Here is a 27,379-nt window from a genome sequence, read left to right as displayed (position 1 = left end):
AAAACACACAGACATGACATCTTTGGGATTGACCAAGGAAAACACCAGTGCATTTGCATTTGGGTTGGATTAAATTGCAAATTTTAAAGTTTCATAAAGACTTCACAATAGCTCGATGTGTAGGAGTCTAAAGTGAAGACTATACACGTTCCACTTTTCATTTACTAAGTGAAAAAGTACATGGTTTGAATTTGGTCTGGAAGGTAAGGGCTTATTCAGATTAACGCAGAAAGGGAAAAGAAACCGGTATTCAATTGCTAGAGTGAGAGCTTATGTGAAAGTCACTTTTAGGGAAGTGCCCTGGAGACCTGTGCGCTACGTGTTCCCCAATAATATGAGCTACGGAAAACCTTAGTTTACTGTCTGTGCTACCTCCAGAGAGTCCCCTTGGTAACACCTTTGAGGTAGGAAAAGAAAAACGTAAAAACATGGCTGGATCTCTCTCTGATGTAGGGCAGGAAAAAACCCCAGTCTAATTAGTTAGACTGTGTACTCCTGCCCTCCAGTAGCAGCCTGTCCCCACCCTCTCAGAGGCGCTTCTCGTTAAGCCACGGAACTGGCTGCACTGAGATGAGGCAGCTGTCTCACACACCTGGTACGCCAGCGGGCTGGGTTAATGTACACTAATACCACACTAAGGTATCTTTCTGTATTTTCAAAGTCTCCACAATATGTTTATAATCAGAAAAGTCTCTATTTTCAAAAGAAGTAATACCACCACTAGTGAAAGGCTTATTTTATGCCTCGTAGGATTACTGTGAAAATTAAATAAGATACTGTATATGAATATTCAACAACAACAGGGTATTCATTCTGCTGCATTACCTTATCTCTGTGTATATGTCAGCATGGTCTGAACCATAGGCCCTGTCCATTCACATCATGTTTTGTTGAAAAGTCTAAGTTCCTTAAGTGTAGAAATAAATTTTTGTTACATTGTATATAATTTCTATTTTGACTTAAAATGTACAGGGCAGCTCAATAAGTATAAATTAGTAAGTGATGACCATCAACCCAAGCAAGATGCTTAACTATGAAAAATGATGGAAGAGAATAATAAAGAACAGAGGCCAGCTTCCATTAGGTCTGCCACAAAAGAAAATGCTATTTAACTGTAGGGGAAATTTGTATTCTTTATATTAAATTATTGTCTTTGAACATGAAATAGTCTCCTAACAGAGCTCTAAAAGACCTAGTTCCTTAGGAAATAAGATGGGTTTTAATTTAGGTATAGTTTTGCAGATATGTACAATAGATAGTGTTAAGTTCCTCATTTAAATATATGGGCAAATGTATTAGTGATTCATTGCTGCATAACAAACATGCACCACATTTAAGAACTTAAAAGAACAATGAACATTTACCATTTTTATGGGTCAGAAATTTAGGAGCAGTTCGGTTGGACGGTTGTAACTTAGCATCTCTCGTGAAGCTGCTGCCACGATTTCTTAAGGCGAGGCTAGGACTGGAGCACCTGTTTCAGGGGCTGCTCGTTCCCATGGCTGTTGTCGTGTGAGCTGCGCAGGGGGCTCGAGTGTCCTAATGACACGGGAGCTAGTTTACATCAGTGCTAGCTGTCCCAAGAGAGAGCAAGGAGGAAGTCTTGATGTTTTTTAACATACCTGGTCAGAAGCCACACACCTGTCAGTTCTGCCATATTCTATTAAGCAGGGGGACGAGGCTCTGTCTGTTAAAGACAGGAGCGTCAAAGAATTTGTGGGCATGTATTAAAGCCATTGCACTAAGCTCTGGGGGGCAATGCCATTCTAGGCAGTAAAGAAATAACACTTCCTAGACCCCACCTGGTTTCAGTTTGCTAAGGATTTTTCTGACAGACATTTCCAAGAGAAACACAAACATTGCAGAACAAATGAAAAATTATTTAAATTTTGGAACTATAAAGAGAAGCTAGATTTTATAACTAAGGACACAGTGACCTAAAGCACTTAACCTGTTGAAGGCTACAGGACTAAATCTGAGGTCTCTAGAAACCCAGTTGAAATCTTTTAGGCTTTAATTAAATGTTCAACTGTCAGATCCATACGAAATCCAAGGTAAAAACCTAAATTCAAGTTAGCGGTTGGCGTCCAACAAAGTAAGTTTTAAGAGGTACAAGTAGATAAACATACTAAGTGCATGCAATCTAAGTAGAACAAAGAGATTCCAAACATAACGATCATTTGTTTATTTTATCAATTGACATGGGGTTGTCTACCAAAGCCAAAACAGCATGGGTGTTCAACAGCAGTGGCTACCGGTTAAAAAAGCCAGTAGATAGATAATATCTTAAATATTCTGATTAACAAATCCTTAAGTATTTAATGAAAGCAATTTTGATCTTCTATTTGCAATGTTGTTCATTACAAAGGAAATTTACTATTGTTCTTAAAAAAAATAGAAGTACAAAACACCGATGTAAATAACGCGTTTGAATAAAAATATTTTTCAGGGCTACTTCGATAAATCTTTCAGTGCGCAGTGTTCCCCGAGTGAAGACTGTGTGGGAAAGCACCATTTGTAAATGATATTTTTGACCCAAATACTTAAGAAAAAAGAGTTGGAAGAATTTTAAAAAGAGGCTTACCAGAGAATATAGCACATGTACTGAATTCTTGTAAAAGACACCTAAAAATAGGTCTCCTCTTTTTGGGCCTTATGGATATGTTGTACATCATTATCAGGAGAGCCTGCAAATAGCGGCCAATTTTAAAAGTGTGTCTTTTCTATTAGAAAAAAGAGAATCGATGGGCAGATAGATAGATAGATAGATAAACAGACATACATTTCAGAAAACCCTCCATCCAGTTTTGCTGACAACTGGAAGAACTGTTCTCCTGACTCAGGGCTTCTATACAGGTAACTTCCTGTAAAAAAAAGGTGGTGGCTAATTGGAGAAAAAAAAGTCTCATTACAGGGGACACATTCTCTTTGTTACTAAAAGGCACTGAACTGCTTAGGTATCTCACTTTGGAATCACTTTATAATCTCTAGTTCCTTTATTGACCATTTTCCTTGTTTAGCATATAGATGAATAAGCATGAATAGTTTAAAATATATTATTCTCTCCTAGTGCTACATTTTGCATTTTAAGGCATTGGAATGATATCAGTTTTGTGGGCTTGGGATCCCGCTATATTTTAATCCTGAAAAGGGGAAAATGTTTGAAGTTGTGCTACCAAAAATTTTCTTCTGTTAATTAGAGAAAATAAATCATTGGATGAAGTTTCACCAATGATTAGAGTTACCCCAGGAGGAGCCTCAATTCTCTCTTGACCACAGCTTATCCCTCTGACTTTCCTCTCAACCCTCTTCCCTTTCTTCTTAAAGGTCCTGATCCCAACTTCTTCCCTGTCTTCTACACTCTCTTCCCCTGTCTGGCCCCTCCCAGCACCATCAGTTCAGACCCTGCCCTCTGTGTTCCTCTCCCCCACCGGCATGCACAGCCCCCATGGAAGTGAGCATTAGTTCCACAGGGATAACTGGTCCAGAGGGCTGGACACGGCCATTTCCTCCCAGTTTTTTCTCCTAGAGCTCGAGACTATTGCCTTCTCTCCCCATCTCTCACATTCCACCTTTAATTAACATTTGTTGGAAAGGTATTTTTAAAACACTGAGCTGATGATAAAGCCAATTTTCTCTAACTTCTAAAGGTATATGTAAATTTCAATGAAACGTGCTATCACTATAGTCTTTATTACTAATGTGTAAAAACACTTAACAAGTTTTATATAGAAAATTAGTGTTAAAGCAATTCAATCTGGACATAAATGGCTTCATACTTGCTAGTTAATTGTCTTTTCACCTATGTTTATAAACAAAAAGGTGGCTAATAATTATTACTTAATTTTTTTTACATTCAGTGATGGTAATGTTTTCACCATTAGCCTTAGTTCAAAATGTGTCAGTGCCACAAATGCCATCTCACGGAAGCTCAGAATTCACTAACCCATTTGGAAATGCAATTTTCTGGGACTAAGGTAGACCTAAAAGACACATTAGTGGTTCCTAAGACTTTTTCACGTATTACAATTTATGCCCTAAATAACCCTCAGAGAGAAGAGGCAGGAAGAAAAACAGAATTTCCACGCTCATTCATAGGAGAAAGAGAGGAACAGGAGCAGAGGTGTGCTGATCAGGGCTCCAATAAGAGATAGAAGGAAAACTTGAAAGAGGATTATGTGGGAGAGGAATACTTACAAAGAGACTATACAAAGGAGGTGTGGGGTGGGAGAAACACAAGGGACAGTGCAGAAACTGGGCAGGGGAGAGGGGCGTAGTTGCAGCTGAGCTGTGATCACTCCAAGGCCCCCAAAAGGGAGAAGCAGTTAACAAAACCTAGAGGGGAAGAGGCTGCCAAATCAGCTGCCTTGAGAAGAGTAATGACCTTGGATGGAAGGACACAACCAGTTCAATGCCACATCTCCAGATAAGAGCTAGGGGAATAAATATTGCTTCGTCCTTTAAATAAACACTCTCTCCCCGAATTTCCAATGTGGGAGAGGGTTTCCCTCACACCACCAAGTGATTCTCCAGACACCAGTCTTGTGTCCTATAATTCAACCCAGTTCTGACACTATCTACCTGGCAATAACATCAGACCCCACAAGATATGAGGGTCAGTCCCACAAGGCTGACCTCCACCACCCACTTCAGATGCCAGTTGTAAGTCTAGGTGTGCCCTGTGCTTCTGACTGCCCAGCTATAAATCAGATTTTAGTGACCAGCCCTCCCTTGGGGTCAGTCAATTTGCTCACGGAACTCAGAGAAACAGTTTACTTAATAGATTACTGGCTTATTATAAAAAGGTGTAACTCAGGATCAGCCAGGTAAAGAAATGCTTAGGGCAAGGTTTGGGGAGAGGAAGCGGACCTTCCCAGCCTTCTCCAAGTAGCCAATCACACCAAATCTCAGTGTGTCTACCAGCAATGAGCTCTCCAAAGCCCTTCCTTCCAAGTTTTTACAGAGGCTTCATTACGTGGGCTTGATTGATTAAATCGTTGGCCAATGGCAACTTACTCAACCTCCAGCCCCTCTCTCTCCCCACCGCCCAGAGGTGGAGGTGGGGGTGAGGGGGGGGTGGACTGCAAGTTCCAGTCCTTTAATCATGGGGTTGGCTCCACGGGCAACCAGCCCCCATCCTTAGGTGTTTTCCAAAGGTCACGCGTCACTAACATAACAAAAGGCACCCTCATCACTGTCATCACTTAGGAAATTCCAAGTGTTTTAGGAGCTCCATGCCAGGAAGGAGACCAAATATATTTCTTTCATTATAAATCACACCTTTATATCCTCTACTGAATCTCCCCATAGGCCCAACCTATGTGGAAAACCAGGGGCATGGGATGCTATAGATGAGAGTGTAGTATACAAAGTGTTTCCACATACAGCATCACCCAAACTGGGACACTTCTGAGAGTTAAAGGAGTTATTAAAATTAACTGTGATTACTGCAAAAAAGCAAACCAAAAAAAAAAAAAAGAATGCAACCCAACAATTACATCACCATTATAGATTTTTATATCATGCAATGCATTATGAACCCCCTGTGGCAGAAACGCCCCTCCTCCTCTACACTCCATGGCAAAGCTGCCGCTCCCCTGTTTGTCCCGTGTGTTTCACATACACCTAACCCACATTGCCCTCCTACCCTGCCAGGCTCTGGGTAGCCTGCAGGCTGCAGCCCCGGAGCACACCTGGCTGGGACACCGAGGAACCAGTAGAGCAGCAGTGTCAGACACTTTTTGTCACCGACAAAACCCAGAAAAGTTAGCTGTGCCTAGCCACTTGTGTCTGAGTGTGCTTTGTTAAGCCAGGGAGCAACCTGCCTGCCGTCCTTAGAAGGGAGGTGTTTTGCAGATAACATGTGGAAAGGGTTGGGGAAAGAGTCTGTTCATCACTCGTCAGCGTCTTTCCCGGGCAACCATAGACTGAAGTGGGAACTGTTCTCTGCACATGAACCTCACACACTCCTAGACAAGACTGTAGGAGCCAGAAAGACAACCCCACCCTGGCTTGTATTAGTACAGCTATTTACAATTTTATGTCAGCAAAAACAAATATTCCAAAATTAAGCATATTCTTACCACACAATCTAGCAATTGCACTCTTTGTTATTTACCCAAAGGAGTTGAAAACTTATGTCCACACAAAAAGCTGCACACAGATGTTTGTAGAAGCTGTATTCATAATTAATTGTCAAAACCTGGAAGCAACTAAGCTGTCCTTCAGTAAGTGGATAGATAAACTGGTAATTCAGACAGCAGAATATTATTCAGTGCTAAGAAGGAAAGAGCTATCGAGCTATGAAAACAGATGGAGAAGTCTGAAGTGCATATTGTAAGTCCAAAAACCAACGTGAAAAGGCTGCATGTTATTTGATTCCAATTGTATGACATTCTGGAAAAGGCAAAACTTTCAGATGGTAAAAAGATTAGTGGTCCTCGGAGGTCAGGGGGAGAGAGGGATGAGCATTCAGAGCCCAAAAGATTTTTAGAGCAAAAAAATACTTCTGTGCGATACTGTCACTGTGGGTATATGTCTTTATACATTTGTCCAAGTCCATAGACTATGCAACACGCAGGGTGAACCCTAATGTGAACTATGGGCTGTGTGTGATAATGAGGCTTCAGTGCAGGTTCATCATTGTAACGAAAACACCACTCTGGAGTGGGGGGACGACCACGCTGGCAACGGGGACGACTATGCGTGTGTGAGGGCAGGCGGGGGATGGGGGAAATCTCTGTCCCTTCTCCTCAACTTTGCTGTGAATCTATAACCGCTCTAAAAACTTATTGCTGTGAATCTAAGCTTACATTTGAGTCTAACTGGCAGTGATTAGCCTGATCAAGTTAGTATGAATAAAATGTTTTATTGCTCAGCCTTCTAAGAGACTAAGTGAAGTTACACAAAACAAATTCATAATGCTAGTTATCTTGTTTATAAGCTACATGCAATTCTCATAAGCTATATGCAATTCTTTGTTAAGCCATTAACAAATACTTCACCTCTCTACTTTTATCCAAGTCTATTAACCAGTACTATAATACATATATATGTAATAATAGTCCATGGACTTGGAAAAAAGTATAAATGTTAATAAGTAATTAAAATAATAGTAAATTTTAAAATAATAGAAGTATAAAATAAATATAATAATTTCTGATTTATGTATGAAACTCACTTTAGTCCAGAAAAATTACATGTGATCAGTCTCATTAGGTGTTGTGGTCCAATGTGAGTGGTGTCCCCAGTCTTCCTGTACCATTCAGAGATCACCCAAAGGAAGGTCCCACACGTGCAGAAGATAAATGTTCTACATCCTCTGGTCCAGGGTTCACTTCCATACATGCCCTCAGGCCCCAGTGCTCCAGGACGCACAGATCTGGAAGTGCGTACCTTCTTTGTAAGGACCCAAGATGAACAGTGTCTCTTATTTGTACCTAAGGGGACAAAGAATAGACCACCTGGTCACAGCTGGTGACAGGCTTCAAATTAAAGATGAAGGCTGAGAATGGTAGCCTCCGAGCGGGGCTTTATAAGACTTAAGGGAAATAGCTGATGTAAAAGAAGAAATCTTTTTTCAAAATAGTAGAAAATCATTACAAATAGTTTAGAATAAAGAAAGGAGAAATGAACATGAAGAAACAAGTTAATCTGACAGGAGGAGGTGGCAGAGACAGATAGCCTATGCTCTTTGCAGATTTCAGGATAAATATACAGTCACTTTTTATGTCATAAGGACAAATGCAACAACAGGATTTACACTTACGGAGTTCTGGGACAAGCACTGTGACAATATTCTTTCATGCAGTATTTCATTCAATCATCAAATAGCCCTGAGATGTAGGTATTTTTCCTGCCATTTTTTTTACAGATGAGGAGACTGAGCTCAGAGAGTCCTAGAAACTTGCCAAAAGTCACAGACTTAATCAGTGGTGGCAAGGAACCTAGCACTTGTTCATATCCACCATTTTCTGTTTTAATCTCAGTCTTGAAGTCATAATTAGATTACTTATTTTTACAGTGTATTTTCTATTTTTTTCTTTAAGTGCCACCAAAGCACTTTGTAAAAGACCGTGTGAGTAGTAGTTACTTGACATATACCTGTGAGCTGACAAACTAGAACTAGGCACAAGAGGATGAGGAACTCAGAGCACAGTATGCAACTAACAGGTAGGTGAGCACTTCAGGAGGACAGAGGAGCATCATTAAAGCATTTTAAGGAAAACAGTGTTAAAGTAACTGTAACAGGAACTGTTGCCTTTGGAATGGCCACCAGATACAGTGAGCCAGAGGGTGGCACGCCAGCAGAAAATTATGACTCATGCTACAAAAATGAGGACATAGACAAAATGAAAAACATCTATTCTGCAGGTCACCAGGAAGAATAAAAGGGCATGAAGTTTAACACTGAAGGGCAGGTGAATTGCTGGTTCACATCACCCAATAAGAAAGATAAACAGTCATTCTGGGTCCATTGCTCATTGGATATGTCACCTATCTTGAACATCATTTTTGCTTAAAATAAGTCTACATACCTATGGTGCTCCCTAATTGAGAACTGTCATAAACCAGCCTTTAAAAAAAAAGCTATCTCAAATAATCAGTTGTATTTCTAAATGGCCACCACATACCGATCACCCTACCAAACATAAAAGAATACCTCTGAAGACATAACTCACACATTGAAATATCTATATATAAAATATCTAAGAAGGAAGAAGTAATCCAATTTTTCTAGTGAAACCTATTGACATATTCAGGTGCTTTAGCAATGATTCTTTTTCCAGAATTACTAAGGTTGAAGACAAAATCAGAAAATGGTTTAAAATACATAACTTACTTACTTACAAAAAAAACAGCAACTTATAGGAAAACACAGATAAAGAAGGATTGATAAGATTTCAAAGTTATATAAAACTATGTGAAGGGTAAAATGATTATACCAAAATGTAGGTTACTATGGTTACTCCTGTTGAACATATTATTTAGCACTGAAATTCATAACAACAAAGTTGGAAAGGGAGAAATGATTGGTTAAATTTTAAAAGGAATTTATAACATAAAAATGTATCTCAACCACAGTGAATTCTGTTGTGAATACTGTCTTCTACAGTGGATTGATTGGCGATATAGAAGCATTATAATTAAGAATTTCAATAAATGCTGAGAAAGGAGATCAGTTGTGGGTTTTTTCATTTTTCTAGCTTGCTAAAAATAATTTAATTTAGAATAATAATTACCTTTCTACTTACACCGTATTTCCAACTAAAAATGCCCTCAACCAAGGTTTTGACAGGAGTGAGACAGCCTAAATTTCAGTATTTAGCTATCTGAAATGAGCATGGAATGAGATATTATGTAGAATATAGTAAATTCCTGTGTTATGAAAAAACACAATTTTTAAAAGGTCAGAAGCCCCAATTGCATTTTTATCCAGTAGAAGGCCCCCTCACCTCTGCTCACAGGTGGCTACAGGTAGGCCCATGATCAGCACCAAACATCCCTTAAGAATGACCTTGGCCTTTGTTTAAACACTTGCACAACTGTTTTGAGCTGAGACCCCAAATTCCTACATCATAGAATATAGATGAAAGTATTCTTTTGGTCTACAAACCTATAAAGACAGTTGTTACAGGCAACAGTCTTGGAAACAAAAGAAAAAGTTCCTCAGTATGGACGATGACTTTTATCAACTAAGACATGTCAAATTCCTTTTGTAAATAAGAAGAATACAAAACATGAACTACCTTTCTCGGGTAATGATGCACGCATTTATTTCACTTTGGTTGTACGTATGTGTGCTTTGAAGACAGTCTTCCGTAACCTAATTCCCAGTATCTCCCATGGCGTGACTGAGAAGCTAAGTTAAACTGGAACCATGAACTAAGGCACTAAATCTGGGGGACCTTTGACTTTATCAGTCATACGAAGAAAAGTATGACAGACAATGCTCCAAGACCCAGATTCTAGACTAATCTCCATTTGGCCAATTAAAACTCTGTCCCGCTGGGCAAGACACTTGATCTCTCTGGAACTCAGCATGCTCATAGACAGAATCAGGTGAGTGTTTCCCAAAGTATGGTTGTAGAGACTACTGGTGTACATCATCTGATCTAGAGATAAGTAACTAACAATTTTTTAGTTACTTTAATGTATATTATAAATAATATAACCAAAAATTCAAACTGATAAATGTTTGCATTTTATTTTTATTATTTTAAAAAGGAATATCCTTTTGATCCATTTTTTATCCTTTTTAAATTTTCTCAATGATGTTTTATTTTTTCATGTACAGTTTACATTTAATATTATTTTGTATTAGCTTCAGGTGTACAGCATACTGGCTAGAAAATCACATACTTTAGTTCCTCCTGATGCTTCCAGTACCCACCTAGCATCACACGTGGCTATTACAATATCATTGACTATGTTTCTTATGCTGTACTTCACATCCCCATGACTATTTTGTAACTGCCAATCCGTACTTCTTAATCCCCCCACCTGTTTCCACTCAGTCCCCCAACCTCCTGTGAAATGTATTTAAATTTAATATTTAAAATAGTATTAAATAAAGAGTTCGTAGGTGATTCGTGTACATAGTTAAAAATGTAAAGGTGGTATTCGAGGTGCTGTAGTTTGGGGAACGGGACTAAATGACACTCAGCTCTCTCCACCAAGAAGAGCCTATCTTTTCAGTGAGAGAACGGTGACTGTCAGCGCTGGAGAAGTGCTTTGAAAACCAGAGCGGGTGATATCAGATGGTCAGTCCGACACTGCTTTCCAGTGAACTCCTGTGTTCAAGTGAAAGCAAGCAGAAGTCACTGACTGGCTAATAATATCACCGACTGCAATGATTCCAAGAGTCTTTAAATAAAGAGCTAGAAACAAACCCATTTTCCAATGTACCTTTTTTAATGTTGTCTTTCAGGTCTTCCCCCCAAAAATGTGATCCCCAAACTCTTCCTATTGCCCATTGTACCCAGAATGTGCCCTCGTGTCTTCCTCTGAGGCAGAGGCTGCTCCGTCACTGAGGGGAGGGAGGTTTTCCTGAAATTTCTAAGGACATAAGGACATTTTCTGAATTTCCCTGTAAGATATTTTTGTGGGAACAAAAGTGAATGTTTTTAAGGGAGAGGAATACATTACTCTGCCATTGATTCTTGCAATTTTTAAGAAGGCAAATGAACAAAATCTGTGAGGAACAAAACAGAATATTCTATACAAAAACATGTAATATGTTAAAAACATGAGAAACAAGTACTACCTATAAAGAAAGAAAACACAAAATTAAAGATAGTATTTTGTTTTTGAATGCAGCACAAAAATGAACCTTTTCATTCATGGAACTTTCCAGTCTATCATAGCTGCCCATAGTTTGAAAGGGCTGACTTTCAAAGGGCCTTCTTATTGGTGGTATTTTGTGGTCTTGATTCCAAAAACCTAATAGGAAAAAAATTTATATAAGTGGGGGACATGGCATATTAATAAAAATAACATATTAGAGAGGGAAAACATTCTCAGTTTTCACCTAAAATGGTCAAGAACAAATTGGACCAATTAGAATGTTTCCATTGTCATTGCACTTAAAAAGATTCAGACGTGGCGTCTATTACTTGTGTTATTGTTTACGTTAGCAGCTTCTCTGTAGTCAGAGCTGCTGCAAGTTGCTGAAAGGTGTTCGGCTGAGGTCCTCCTGTAAGTGCAGAAAGCCAGCCGAGCACAGACCGAAAGAATCAACACGTGTCTACAGCATTTCCGCAAGGCATGTCAAAATCCGCATTTCCCCAGCCATTTTTTACGTCCAAAAATACAAACAGACTCACACACAGGCTAGGCTCCCACACACAGCTTTTAAAGACCTCATTAAGAGAAGGCAAATTGCTTCCTCCCCTCTTACTAAAAAGCTTTCTCTTGAAAGGCTTTTTCAAAATTCAGTAATAAAACACCTTAACAGATTAACTTCGATGAAAATCTTTTCGTGAGGAGGATGGTTGGCGGGCCAGCGCAGCCACACGCAGGCTGGTTCTTCTGTCACTGGACTATCATGAAGAAGAACAGCGAAAGACTATGAATTATTTTTTTCTCTCATTTGGAAGTTATTAGCAGGCTTCCCTTTGTTCCATTGAGAAATGAGAGAAGAAAATATGAAGTTACAGCGAACCCATATGGCCAGCAGGAAAATCCTATTTAATTGCTTTATTGCCAGAAATGTTAAATCACTTCCTGAGGATACAGTTCAAATGAAACATATGGCAGCTATTAACAAAAGCCCCTAATGAATTCAAAAATATGCTTTTTATGGGAGCTTTCTCATAAGCAGCAGCCATCCACGTACATACCAGTATGCACGCGGTATTTTAATTCCACAAACGTTTGATGAACACTTACTCTGTGCCAGACTACGCAGCCGGCTTGCACGAAGTGTTTCTTTCAAAGCAACAGACATGCCACGAATGGACCCTCAGCACAGGGACCCCAAGCCCAGCCGTGCCTCTTCTCAGAAGTCAAAGGCAACAAAGCTCGTGAACAACACCTCCTTCCTGAAGGTTCAAGGCCAAGAAAACCACTTCATTTGCACCTGGGTAGTCCTAATTACCCACTACATTTCTACTCCTTCAATGTCACACCAGTGATGATATTAATCCCTGTCATTTAGCCTCCACCGCATAGAACGCTTTATCTTTTCCTGTAGCTTCTTCAATCCGGTATCCATTCCACAAAGAAGAAAACTTTACTGAAGTTTATTTTATGTAGAACAATGTGAGGCATGCAACAAGAATCAACAAATAGCTTTAATTAATTGAAAACCTACCGTCACTATTTTTTTTATTTTAATGCCTTTCACCCCCTGGAAAATTTCACAAACTTAATCAATTATTTCTAAGCCATATTTTAAAGAGACAGTTCTCCCGCAAATGCAGAGATAAATCAGCTGAGGGGCATCCAGCTCTTATTACTGTGTGGTTTTACTTCAAAAGAGAAGTTATCAGGTTCTGGTTACATCGGACTCTGGCTTGCCTTGCTCCATGTCGTAAATATGGCCACTGCAGTTATTTAACGCAAGGGAGCTTTGGCAGCTTAAAGGATCATGCGGAGCGTGGTAAGATTTAAAGCAACTGGCATTGGCTCCGTGGAGGATTGGCGCTGGCTGTGGGGAGGCTAAAATATCTTTGCTTCATAGCGCAACTCATTATCATTTCTATTAAATATTTACTCACACATGCTCAGTCACATACTTAGTAGTCAAACAGAATGAAATATGGAAGGCCTGTCACTGGCCTACTTGTGCTTTGGAGCCAGACAGTCAATCTGCCTGAAGTGCCTTCGCTGTAAGAAGAGAGGGCTTCCTCGGACTTTCTAAGTGTCCAGCACAGTTATGCCCGCGCAGACACTCTGTGACTGAAGTCAGCATGTGAGCGAGGGACCTCTTCAAACCTCCCTCTCTGTGGTCTTTGGGAATGAGTGTTGGTGACCTCAGAGCCCAGCGTGTCACTGGCAGCACCCTATCTTTCCCGATTGATTGTGACCTCACAGAAGTTGCCCGAATTTCCAGGACTCCCTGGGGGGTTGTTCTAAGGATTGAGTGAGACTATTCAGGTGGAAGATTAAAACTCTACCTTGTCCACACTAAGAACCTGGTACGAAGTGTCAGCTACTCATAGACAGAGGAATTTTCTTACTAAGCATCCTTTAATTACCCATCACCAACCTTTACAATCTTGTCAAAGACAAGGTTTCTGTTTCGTTTTGTGTTTATTTGCTTTTCACAAATGGGGAAAGATAATTTAAAAGCTGTGATCTCCAGTTAGGGGAGAAATCTAGGAGTTAGGCTTCATATATAGCATAGTATGCATTTAATTCCATTGTTACATCCTTTCCTAAAAGACATGTAAAAACTAAACAAATATCACCAAAAACTGGAGGGTAACTTTCCTGTAAAAGGAAAAAATAGCTTTCCTGGAGTACAGAATCAGAGTTCTCCTAGGAGGAAAGGAAAAAATCAGATGACCCAGCTAGAAATGAGAGAATACCTAAAGCCTCAGGCGCCCGCCCCCCAACCACCCGCCGATGCCCTGCCTCTGGGTGTGATGCTCCGAGCCGCCACTGCAGCACCTGACGGTCTCTTCAGGGCCGTGTCTCTGTCGGGATGCAGAGTTGATGGAAACATCTGGAGAACAAGACATGAACAACTAAACGTAGACTGAGGTCAAGTCAAAATGTACCTTCACTGTAGGTCAACCTTGCCAATCAAAAACCCCCTCAATTTTCTTATCCATAGAAAGACTTTTTCTGTTATATGAAAAATTACATCAATCTCCAAATCCCATAAATTCCAAAGGTGAGGATCTCCACAGTAATACCTATCTCACAAAGTTACAGGTGTCTTCATGTTTGATATTTCTGGAAATCAAGGCTGATGCTTTGTACTGAGGCTGAGCTACAACAGAAGTGCCCTGAGCCTCTCTTTCTCCCTCCTTCCCTCTCCTTCTCCCTCTCCCTCTCCCTCTCCCTCTCCCTCTCCCTCTCCCTCTCTCTCTCTCTCTCTCAATAACATTAGTTACCTATCTGAGTCTACTTTTCTTACCCTAACTGTAAGGACTTTGTCCCTTGAGAAAGGGGAGAAACTCCCCTCGGGGATGTCTTATGCAATCCACGTGGCTGTGCTGCAGACAGCCTCCCATCCCAGTGGCTCCGACAGGGTTGTAAAAGGGTTCCAGGACGAGCTGCTGTCCTCATGCTAATGGCATTTGATACTCCAACAACTGACGTGAACAGGAAATGGAAGTTCAACTTCCTAACATTTTTTAGAGTCTCCACAAAGAGTAGAACTACACATTTATACTTTAAAATCTTTTGTATGCATCTCATTCTAAACTCTATTTTTTTAAGTAATGATCTTGATAGATAATAGTTGCTGGGAATTGAACTTCCGAACTTCTCATGTCGGAGAGGTTTAGAACCATTGGCCCAAAGCCCATGGTAACAAACAGGAAGAACAGCTACCTTTTCCTGAGGGCCTTGTATGCTTTCTAGAAGCTACCACAGTTTGTCCTCTCAACAGCCTTGCGAAGTAGGAGTGATTTCCCTCTTTATAAAGGAAGATTCTGAGCTGTAAGAGACAGGGCAGAAATTTGAAATGTCAGAGATCGAATAATTTACATTTTCTGCTGCCCAAAATAGGACAAAACAAAAGAACTCCAAAAATTCTACCCAAATTTAAAGAGTGTTTCAGTCTCATTTATTGCCGATATCTTTTAAGGGTGATATCAGTATGTCTTCAGAGAAGGAGATAATCATATGATGATTTATGTGATCATATGATTATTACATGATGATCATAGCTGGATAATTTACTGATAGTTCCACTAATTGAATTTTTCTTTTCAGCTTTATTAAGGTATGACTGACAGGTAAAATTGTAAGATATTTAAAGTGTCCTTTGTGGTGATTTGATATGTGTATATATGTATACACTGTGAAAGAATCCTTCACATCTGATTAATTAACACATCCATTACCTCAGATATTTACCGTTTTCTGGGTGAAGATGTTTAGGTTTCACTCTCTTAGCAAACACCAATGGCATATTACAATGTTATGAACTACTCTCACCTTGTTTTACTTTACATCCTCAGACCTTATTCATCGTGCAGCTGGAAGGCTGTGCCCTTTTACCAACCTCTCCCTACTCCTCTCACTCACTGCCCCTCCCCCACCCGGGCCCTGGGAACCACTTCTGTCCTCTCTGGTTCACTCAGCATAACGCCCTCAAGGTCCGAGTTCCTGCAAGTGGCAGAATTTCCTGCTTCCCCCTGCCTAAATACTATTTGATTATATACGTCACAGCCGTATCTGCACTCTGGCATTCTCTGCAACATTAATCACAACAGCCCACATATGGATGTGAGATATATTTACCTCCATCCTCCTTTTATTTCATTTGACTCTATACCCAGAATAGAGTCAAGTAGAATTGCTGGATCATATAGTAGTTTCCTAATTTTTTCAATTTTTAAAGCATTTTGGTTGTTGACACTATTACAGATATCCTGTTTTCTACCCCCCTTTACCCACCCCCACCCAGCCCCCACCCTCCATACTGTTTTCCGTGGTGGCAGCACCCACCAATTTACATTCGCACCAGCAGAGCACAAGGGTTCCCTTTTCTCCACACCCTCACCGACGTGTATTATTTCCTGTGTTCTGGGTGAGAGCCACTGCCCAGGCTTTCCAACAGGTGCAAGGTGGCATCTCATCACTGTAGTTTTGATTGGCGTTGCCCTGGTAGGTAATGATGTTGAGTGCCTTTTCACATTCCCACTTCAGTGTCTTCTTTGGGGGGAAAAAAAGTCTATTCAGATCCTCTGCCTTCTCGTTTTCGTATTCCCAAGTTCTATTTAATTTTGCTTCATTTTATTCCTAATGCTGTTATTTGATATTTCTTTCTGATAATACAACAATTGTATGCCTTTTGTTTTCTTTTTCAGGCTGTTCCGGGTATCCCAGAGAAAGAAAAGGCTGGTAAGTGGATAATGGTTGTGCTTTCCTACCTATCTAAACTTTCACCTTTATGTTGGCCTCGTATTAAATATCTAAAATGTGTAAATCTCACCAATCTTCGGACAAATATTGCTGAGTTACTGAAAAATGCATTGTGTTGCTCAAAAATGTAAGAAAAAATGGGCTTTCTAATACAGCATTTCATCCCGTTAGAATAAGATGTGTGCTTCTCGTGGTCTTACTGCAAGTTGTAACGACAACCACAGCGTTTTCCTTGAAAGAAAGAATAAGGTGTTGCTCCGTATCCTGAGAATGGCCTTGGAAATCAGTTGTTAATGGCTACCAAAATTGATTTTTTAATCTTTAGTAGCTTATTTAAGGGTCATAGAAAAAATGTACTTATTTAAAGCTGATGCCATACCATCAAAAATATCATTGTAAAGCAATATGAATAATTATATAGAAAAGATTATACTATTTTTCTATGGTCTGTGTGATTATTATAACTATTTAGTGGTATGGAAAGATGGATAAGGACTGATGAGAAACATAGACTATGAATAATTGGAGTTGATTTGGTGGGATTATGCTTTTCAAAAGTCCTGTTGATCTTCCTCCACATGTCTTATGTTTCCTGTGTAATAACAATAGTTTGTAAGAACACAGGTTAAAGGTATGCTTCCAATCTTGAAGCACATACTTAGTTCTTAGACATTTGTGATTTTTAAGAGCCATATTAAAAGTGTACAGTATCATCTAAAAGAAGGTGTTATGACTTTAATTGAGTTTATAGTGAAGCATTGAAGCTTGCCTGATATGATGTTTATACAGAGGATTTTTTCTTTCTAGTTCAGTGATCTTTATTTTTGCTGCCAGATAGTTTTCACACAGAAGTTTTTATGGTTTGTCTCCTCCCTTGGCTGAAGTTTTCTCTTGTGTCAGGCTGTTCCTGATTTCTTCACTCTCGTAGGTTGAAAGGTAACCCTTCAGAATAGGAGGAAGATATTGAACTGGCATCCCAGTCAGTTCCAGAGGAAAACTGTTCAATTTAACAATGCAGTGGCACTACACGGAATAGTCACAAATATTAAACAAACTAAAATTACAGTTCCAGGGCTCTAACATATATCTCACATAGATTGTGTTTGCTGTCTAGTTAGGGCATGAAATAAATGGCTAAGTGATCATTTGCATCACAAAGGAAAAGGAACTTAGCCAAAGTCCTGCTCCATCTTTGGTTGTGACATCCTGAGTGATCCCCAAGATTAGCTACCATTTAAACCAAGTATGTAACAAGGCAAAGTTGTCATCTTGTTCCGGAATATCAGCAACCTCCCTCATACCCCAAAAAGGAAATTAGGATGTCAATTCTTGGCTGGTGGAGAAGTGGGGAAAGGGGGTGGAAATGCCATGGCTCGAGGAGATGGAGAGCCAAAGAGTTACCTTCGGAATGGTTAGGAGAAGCACTTCATTTTACCACGTTTCTCGAGTATTTTAAATATGTATTTATTACAACAGGGAACTGATTAAACAAAGGGTATAAATATAATGCAACTACCACTTTTTATCATAATCCTGGAAGTTTTCCTCCTCAAGAGCAACAACAAAAAGATTGTCATTCTTTATTTAAGATCCCTTTGGGTCATTTCTATACCACGGGGCACGAATGCAGTGTTAATAAAAGTCATTCACAGAGGCTCCCCAAGATGCTTTCTGAAACTGAGAGCCACCAATCGATATATATTGTATGGCCTACCCAGGTCCCGGGCACTTTGACCTCAGCAGTTTAGGCCCAGATGAAATGATTGGAACTCAACCTGGCTTCTGTATCTTAGAACATTACAATGATTGGAATTTACTCCAAAATGGATTTTTATTTAGATTTCTTAAGAATATGCTGATTTGTTTAGAAAGAAATATAATTTTGTTTGGTAATATAAACACAAGAAAGAAATTACATTTTTAAAGATTTTGTTTATTTTTTAGAGAGGGGAAGGGAGGGAGAAAGAGAAGGAAAGAAATATCAGTGTGTGGTTGCTTCTTGAGCATCCCCACCTGGGGACCTGGCCCACAATCAGGCATGTTCCCTGACTGGGAATCGAACCAGTGACCCCTTGGTTTGCAGGCTGGCGCTCAATCCACTGAGCCACACCAGCCAAGGCAGAAATTAGTTTTTAAAAAGTATCAGTGAATTTGCGTCAAAATAAAGGCTTATTTTTTTATTATTTAATTAATAATGGTAACAGATTTGACAATTCAAGAGAGAATATGATTTATTCCAAAAAGTTTCAAGGGACCATGGCCATCTGAGCGGTCTAATCCTTGTGTTCCTAAACTTTGTTATACCCTATTTAGAATATTAACAGCATTTGAGTGTTTTACATACAAATGCGAATCTCTCTATTCCTGTCTTTAAGCATCTCTATTTTTAGGCTCTGCTGGATGGGGGAACCACAGTGGGGGAAGGCAGAGGACCCGCTCAGTCTCCTGGAGGTTAATTGAGCTCTTAAATAGGATTAAGCTTCATACCCACCCCTAAGGCCTGCCATTTTTTTCCTGCCTTGCTAAATGAATGTAGCCTATTGTTCCTTATTAAAACAGCCTATTTTTAATCTGTGTGACCTCTCATCCAAGCCAACTGGAACCAACTCCACCAGGCTTTGTGAAGCTCCAAACGCAATCATTTTGGTTGCATTCCATTAATAATTCTTGAGCTGCAGTTGCACAATTGTCCCCGTGTGTCCTCTAAGTGGACATCTATTCCGATCCATGTTGCTCTGTAAAGGAAGCCCAGTGGAATCCGTTTTGCCGCCCGTCTCCCACTTTGTGATGGCAAAAACAAAAAACAAAAAAAACTCCCAGGGGAAACAGTTTTGAAGCAGCCTCACATGGGTTCACTCATTGCACGAAGACTTACTGAACAGAAACACGTACCAGGCACCATGTCAGGTTCCATCGAGGAAGCAGTTATGAATAAGGCTTTGTGCTTGCCCTGAAGGAACTCCAGCTCTAATTGAGAATGTCTGCTAGGCCAGTATCTTCCTTTTCTTCTTCTCAAGAATTCCTTCGCCCAGCTCATTCAGAAAGCTCCCTAGGACAAGAATCAGATTTAAAAATGATCGTTTTCAGGAAACTCTATCAGAATGTGCATTCTCAGGATCTGAAATAGAACACGATTAATTTGTTCTTTAAAGATCAAGAATTAATCACACAAGTATCAACATATGCAACACGTAAGTTTTCAGACGACTTCTGTTACGCCACTGGAGTCACTGTGCGCCTGAAGATGGGCCCCTGTCACTGGGACGTTCTCCAGCACATCTGCTGTTTATCCGTGTGGCCTTGGGCAAGTTACTCAACCTCTTCGCTTTCTCATTTCTTGAGTATAAATAAAGAAGCTGTCAGGCTGTTGTTGTAAAGCAACAATGCTTGGCACAAAGTAGGTCCTGCGAAATGGTAGCTGTGTTTTATGGGAATCAGTTGTGCTTATAACCATCATGTGTTCGAGCCAAAGAGAAGCTCGCTGTGTCAGTGCCGCCTGGGATGCTCCCAGAACCCTTAAATGCATCCTCAGGGCACAATTAACAGCTGAGCAGCTGTCCACGTGAAAGAAAGAGATCCCTTTCTCCACAAGCTTCCGAGGGCATTCATCAGTCCAGATGGAGGCTGTCACAGGCTAGGCAGGACTGGTCATATTTACACTCTCATTAGAGGCTCCTGTCTCTGTTAGACTAGAAGTCTCTCTTGTGAACAGATAATCTTTGGTTTTCACCAAGATTAGTCCCTGAGAAATAAATATCCTGTGTCCTGTTTTCCTGGGACTCCCTGTACCCCAAGTCCTTAAGGTTTAAGGAACCCCTCAGCCCCTGCACATGGTCCTGTCCACACCAGCTCCTCCTCCTTGTCCATCCTCCCTGCCACTGCTCGAATGCAGCCCCCGCCTTCCCCCGGGCTGTCCCAACAGTGCCCAGACAGGTTCCCCTGCCTTAACCTGTCATCACCTCGGTCCACTCTCCACACTGTCACCAGACTTACCTTTGAAATCATGACCTGATGACGTAAATTCCTGCTTCATTGAGTTCTCTGCCTTCCTACAGGGTAAGGTCAAACTTTCCCGCTCGACATTTGTCATCTGGGTGCAGTATCATTAATTGTACTGGGCATGTCCACTTCGCCGCTCCGATCCACCCTGTCCCACGCCCTGTGTCTCCTAGCTCTGTGCCCTGGAGGCTGATGGCGGCAAAATCAAGGGACCGCCTTCCTTTCTGTCTTCCCCATTCCACCAACGAGGAGCCCCGGCAGGAGACTGTGACCTCCTGCGGAGTCAGTGGGGGCTTCTCTTAGGTGGCCCTTTCCACCCAAGTTTCCAGGGTCTGACAACCATTCTCTCTTCTCGCCTTTGTGGCTTCCCTACACCTTTGTAAACAGTTCTGTGACTTAACTTCCTTCGACGTGTCCAGTGTGGCATCTGCTTCCTGTGAGAAGTCTCACTGGCATACTTACCGATACTTTCTCTTCTTTCTACTTCTTTGTGTATGTTTATTAGTTTCTGTGTTATGCCTCAGCTACCACCTCCAGCCACAGAACCCCTCCTAACTCTATATTTTTCTACTTCTGCCAAGCTCATGCAATTGCCTTTTTAAAAATAAAGACAAGTAGATTTAGAGGGAGAAGGGGAGGGAAAGACAGCTTATTCAGGAAAAAAGATATGGACCTTGTTTCTCTTCATCCTAAGTGAATTTAGCTTCATGTCATTCAGTCACATGGGGGAGAAAACCATCCTTATGATTTAGATGTGTCCTTTACTGCACGAAAGTATATAACTTAGAAAATTAGCACTGCATTTTAGTCACTAAAATGGGACTCTCAGCATAGTTGGAAAGTAAGAATATGGAGATATAGGAAATCTCTCATTCTAAAATTAAATCACATGGAAAATAGATCATTATTGTTGGCCCAAAATGGACAATATTTTTGCCCTCCACCTGATATTTCTTTTCATCTTGAATGTTTCACTTGTTTTATTAGATCCAACTGTACCTCCTCCATAATGAATTCGTTTCCAGACAGTTTAGTCACTGATTCTTCTGTGTTCCTAGAAAATTTCGTGTTTTCTATTTCAGTCCTATTATCTTGCCTCACTGTGTGCCCTCTTCTCTGGGCCACGAGCTTTTCTAGATCAGGATTATTGCCTTTGTGTGCCCTGTAATTAAAACAGCTATTAGCTCATAGTAGGTATTCTGTAAATCCACATTAATGAATACATTGTAATTGCAAAGATGCTTTGGCATCGATCTTAGTGATTTAAAGCTAATAGGATTCTAAAACTTGAACACCCCCCCTCGCTTCCTCCATTATTCCTGCTACTTCCACAGCTGCCAACTGTCTCCACCAGATAACTAATTAATGGTGTTCTTTGGCGTTCTATCCCACACAAATATGCAAATGGTACTACTGAGAAAGATGACTTTTGAATCTGACTTTGGCTGCATTGCTTGGTAATTTTTTTTTGGAATGTTTGCTGTCCTGCCTCAAGGTTCTTTGCTTGGCCAAGAAATGTTAAAAATCCAGATACTGAATGTTTGTAGCCTGAAACACTCGTGAAAGATAGCTTTCAGAAGTGTATAACGCATCCACAGTCTCTCTGAACTTTGTGTTGTGGCTTCGTAAGGCAGGACATAAAAAGCCAATGCTTCTCTCCGTGACAAACGTGTAAGGGGGAAAGCCAAAGTTTTCATAATTCCACTCCAAACGCCTTGTAAACATACCAAATAACAGAGCCTGGATGTGGCACCTTTTGTTATTAATTTTTGGGGCTGCCTTTGATCACTGAGAAGGGAAATGAAGAAGACAAAAAGAAAACCTAAAATGCAAAGGTATTCCCCTTTCTCCAGTCTGATGATCATTGCTTTGACACAGAGGATTGTACCTGCAACCTATTGCTCTCTAACCCATGTGCCAGTGTCTGTAGATCCAAAAGGATTTGACGAAAACACAAAAATAGGACTGCTCTGTTTCCGAGGTGTCCTTTAAAAGACTGTGTTCTTTCTTTATGCCTCCATTTCAGTACAAATTAGATCAGTTTTGGTGCCACCTCAGCCACGAGGCTGTAAGCACCCGAAAGACAGAATTTTGTTTCATTCAGCCCTGGACCCCCCATGCCTGGCATTGCTGTAGTTGCTCTATGGTTGGTAAATAAATGAATAAGTGCGGTCTTTTAAAAATCCGAAAATGCCTTGCTCCATACACAGGACACCCCCAAAGCCCGTGTAGAGTTTTATCATTCTCTTCTAAGTACAGCACTTTCTGTACTGCAAAGACCCCCGGCCGTTTTGCAGCGTTCAGCGGGACCTGAAAACTGTCTTTATCTGGCGGGGCTGGGCCTTGGCCAACATTCCAAATTCTTTATTCCCTTCCACTCTCGGAAAATGGATTTCATTCTTTTTATACTAATGGCTTATAAAGACCCACTTGCTTCACTTTTCTTAGTATATGGTCTCCGCTCGCCTGCTTTTTTATGAGGAAGGAATTCAGGGTATGCCCGCACACAACCTCTCATTTCTTCTGAAGCCTAATGTAAACTAATCCATGAAAAGTTGGCTGTGGTTGAGCGGGCTGTTGAGAGGAAACCTATTAGCTTTCAGGTATCAAGGAATTCATGAAAAATATAAGCAAGCTATTCTTAAATGGCAAAGATCTTGAATTCGTAGGGTATTTTTCAATATGGATAACTTTCTAAATACCTTTCTTACTGTTCTCTTTGGTATTTTGTTTATTGCCAACTATGTAAAGTGAGTCTCCTATGCCACCAGAACCAATCAAACATACTTCCTTCCCTTCTCACTTATATTTGAAGAAACATGGATACACGATAATTTCGCTTTTAACAAGTTCCTATTTGAATGTTAACTCCTACACTAGGAGTGATCTGCCCAGGTCTCTATGGCTGGTGGTGGATGTATTGTTCCGTGGCATTGAATGGTTCTTTTTATATATATTTTTAAAGATTTTATTTATTTATTTTTAGAGAGGGAAGGGAGGGAGAAAGAGAGAGAGAGAGAGAGAAATATCAATGTGTGGTTTCTGGGGGTCATGGCCAGCAACCCAAGCATGTACCCTGACTGGGAATCGAACCTGTGACACTTTGGTTCACAGCCCGAAGAACGATTCTTATGATACATCTCTGTTCGTGAATTATCATCCACATCAGGCTGTGAGTTCCTTAAAGGCATGAAGTTCTCACGTCATCTTTATCACTCACGCCCAATGTAGCATCTTGCCCAGAGCAGATGCTAAAGAAATAGTTTTGAATTAACCTCTTCATCTGACATACCAAACAGCTCATGCGGGCTCTTGGTTAATCTCCAGTCTTACAGCAACCATAACTTTTCACAAGATTTGACAAACTACACATTTCTTCCTCCAGAAAGTCACATGCACATTTGGTTCCCCTGCCTTATCTTTTGAAAGAATCTCCATCAGAGGTATGAAGAGGTGACTATGAAATCCCAGTACAGGCCAGTGAGGCGGGTTTGCATTTCAGTACTTTATTGACATTGACCTTTTATTAGTAGAAAAAATAATTTGTCATTTTCAATTCTCCCTGAAGAAAGAGAATTTGTGAAAAGGCCCTCTCTGTCAATTGTATTTACAAAGCAATAGAAGAACTTACATTGAGTTTGAAAATCATATCTGATCATTTTTAGATGCCTTCAAATATTTGCCTTTATAGGGTTCTCAGTGCAATCTGCAATTCAGTTACTGCTATTAATAATGTGAACATAAAGACATATATGTACCTGAAGATCCTAGTACATTGATTTTAAATTCTTAAGAGAGGTACATTTATTTCGGGCAGGTACCTATAACAAGATATTACTTTGACCTGTCTCACTATGAGATGACCTCATCAGACCCTCCATGGGTTTGAAGGATTTTCATTTGTTTCCCTATAGGCAAGAGTTTTAGATCCATATCTCTTCCACATTGATCCATAAACATTTTTATTGAAGAATTAAGGTGTGATTTTGAGATACAGTCTATCAAAATGGAAAACCCAAAACAATGATTAACAGTCATGAGAAATGAACCCCTGCTCAGGAAGAGACTGGTGCCCACCCCATTGGCAAACTCCTGTGGCTGTTGCAGAAGAGCGCAGCATGGGTTTAAGAGGCCCTCTTGTCCTGACCACTATAATCAGGAAAGATCTCACGGAATTTCACAAGTTTAAGCAAACTCAAAAAGCCCTCCCTCGTTGACCATAATGGGATTTTTCTGAACTGCTAATATTATAAACTTCTTGTTAATATAAATGTTAAATCAACTCTTTCCTCTGGATTTAAGGGAATAAATAAATAGGGATAACACTACAGTTTATCACTTCTTGAATTTACCTACGTTTTTAAGTCTGTGGTCTTCTGGGATGTGTTTAGGCAAATGTTTTCCTGCCTAAAGTGCTGTGACTTCCTGGGAGGCAGGTATTCTTTTTGCACCCGTGTAACACCAGTGTCCTGGAGTGTTTTTGACTTAATGTTTGTCGAATGAATGTTTGAATGTATCACAGCAAGCATTTATTCTGTGCCTGCACTTTTCTAAGTGCTCGATAGGTATGAACCCTTTTGATCCTCTAGCAGCCCCATAAGGTAGGTGTTACTGTTTTCCACATGACAGAGATGAGGAACCCGAGAGAGGGGGGTTTCCTCAAATACCCAGAGTCACCCTGTGGCCAAGGCAGGGGTCAACACAAGCAACGCAGTCTAGCATGCTTTTAACCAACGATGCGGTGTGCAGTGGTTAAACGCCAAGACTCCACAGGCTGACGAATACATTTTTCCATAACTGACCTCACCCTTCCCTTTCAACCTTATCTCCCATCTTCTTCTAACATGTACTTTCCTCAGAAGGCATGGGGGCAGCCTCACTTTTCTCCTGAGTTTGCTTCTGTATGACTTGACCTTTGTTCCTCCATTTTTCCCTTCCAGAAACTGACTCCCTCATCCCCCAAAGTCTCATTTGGGTCCCCGCTTCACTGTGAAGCCTTCTATGATCTCCTGCTCGTGTGAACTTTACCCTTTCTGGAATGATACATCCACAGCATATACAGCGTGTACCGGTCATTTTCAACTTGATTGTATGCGGGTTGTCATTGTCCCTTGAGGGTTTCATCTGTCCCAGCCTTGACTCCCACTGGTCTTCCAAGCATCTTTTTAAAAGTCACTTGGCACAGCGCTGTGCACCTGGAAAGGTTTATTTAATTAATACTTTATTTCTAGAGAAGTTTTATATTTCCAGAAAAACTGAGTAGGAAGTACATTTCAAACTATATGACATTTGTTTATAAGCAAAATGACGGGCCTAGTAGAAAGATCAGGGGTTGCCAAGGGTTGGGGGAAGGGAGTCTCGAATTGATGGGGCACAGAGGGCTTTTAGGGCAGGGAAGCTCTTCTCTGTGGTACTGTGGTAGTGCAGCATGTAGCCTTTTCAGGTTGGGGTTTGTTTGTTTGTTTTTTCAGTTAGCAATATGTGTATTTAAAGTTCCTCCATGTCTTTTTATGACTTGATGGTTCCTTTCTTTTCAGCAATGAATAATATTCAGTTGTATGGAAACACCACAATTAAGGGAACTTATTTCATATGCTTTTAATGTAAAAACTTTTTAAAAACATCAATCATCACAGATATTACAATGAACCTTTATCTTTTCTTCTTTAGCCATTGATTTTGACTACTTCACTTCTCTCCTTTGGAGTTTCTTCAAGCTTCCAAAGGAAAAATACTACTGCCAAATACATTATCGGCAGCTATCCTTTGCTGTGTACCTACTGAGAAGAGAGCCAGATGCTTCCTCTACATTATCTTTAATCCTCACTAAGCTACTCAGAAAATGAATCTCTCTTGCTCCAAAACTGATGCTGCTTCTACCTCTTCATGCCTAACACCACCATTTCTCCCACCTCTAAGTGTCCTAGTAAAAATATGATCAAAAATATAAAACTATACATGGGCACAGACAATAGAGTGATGATGATGGGGAGCCAGGGGTGAGGGGGGTATAAGGGGGCTAAATGGCAATGGGAAATACAAGAAAAACATTAAAATATATACAAAACAGTAATGATTCATATAATTTATATATCTATATTATAGGTGGCAAACACAAGGCCCACGGCCCGAATCCAGCCCTCCACCTGTTTTACCTGGCCCAGCACCTTGTTTCTAGCCGGCGTCAGGGCTGAGCTCCCTATCCCTAGTTAAGGAGTGGTTATGTTTATACAGTCCTAAAATTACATTCAGCCCTTTGAAGGCAACTGCAAGGCTGATGTGGCCCCCAGTGAAAATGAACTTGACACCCCTGGTCTATATATTTCTATTGTTATGCCTTTGTTCCTGAAGTTTACTCTCCCCAAAATATTCTTCTGTTATTTTTTTTTCTCCAAATCACATTCTTTCTTCAAGGATTCACTTGAGTGTCGCTTTTTGCACAAAGCCTGCTGAAATTGCTCTACTTCCCCTTTAAATCAGACAGGTTTCATTGCTCATCACATCTTCTTCCCTGAAAGGAGCAGCCCATGTGCTTTGTGACCCCTTATCCTAACAGATGGCCAGAGCCAGTTGCACTGACTTGACTGAAGGCTAAAGAATACATTGGCTGATCAGTGACCAGGCCCCTCGCGCCCCCCCCCCCCCCCCCCTCTCTCTCCTAAATTATGAGCAAGGAAGACTCAGTTCAAACTGCAGCAGGTACATCAACTGGAAGTTCCCATAGACTGAGGTGAAGGAATAGTAGAAACCATTCTGCAAAAAGCAGCAGGACAATGGAGCAGTCGGGCCAAGACAGAGGCATTAGAGACGATGCAGACGGGAGAGGGAGGTGGAG

At 40.6% G+C, this 27,379-nt stretch overlaps 1 protein-coding gene across 2 annotated transcripts in view; it reads left to right on the top strand.

Annotated features, from left to right (window-relative positions):
- Window positions 1–27,379, top strand: part of DLC1 (DLC1 Rho GTPase activating protein) — a 338,602-nt gene that overhangs the window by 139,827 nt on the left and 171,396 nt on the right. For both annotated transcript variants that reach the window (XM_036011671.1, XM_028526373.2), the window contains one exon: window positions 16,491–16,524. In XM_036011671.1, coding sequence (XP_035867564.1) covers window positions 16,491–16,524 — 34 coding nt within the window. The remainder of the gene's footprint in view (window positions 1–16,490; window positions 16,525–27,379) is intronic.

The sequence above is a fragment of the Phyllostomus discolor genome, chromosome 11 (genome assembly GCF_004126475.2).
Source record: "Phyllostomus discolor isolate MPI-MPIP mPhyDis1 chromosome 11, mPhyDis1.pri.v3, whole genome shotgun sequence".
Taxonomy (NCBI): Eukaryota; Metazoa; Chordata; class Mammalia; order Chiroptera; family Phyllostomidae; genus Phyllostomus; species Phyllostomus discolor.
Note: the sequence above shows the minus strand (reverse complement) of the source record. Positions and strands in the feature narration are given on the sequence as shown.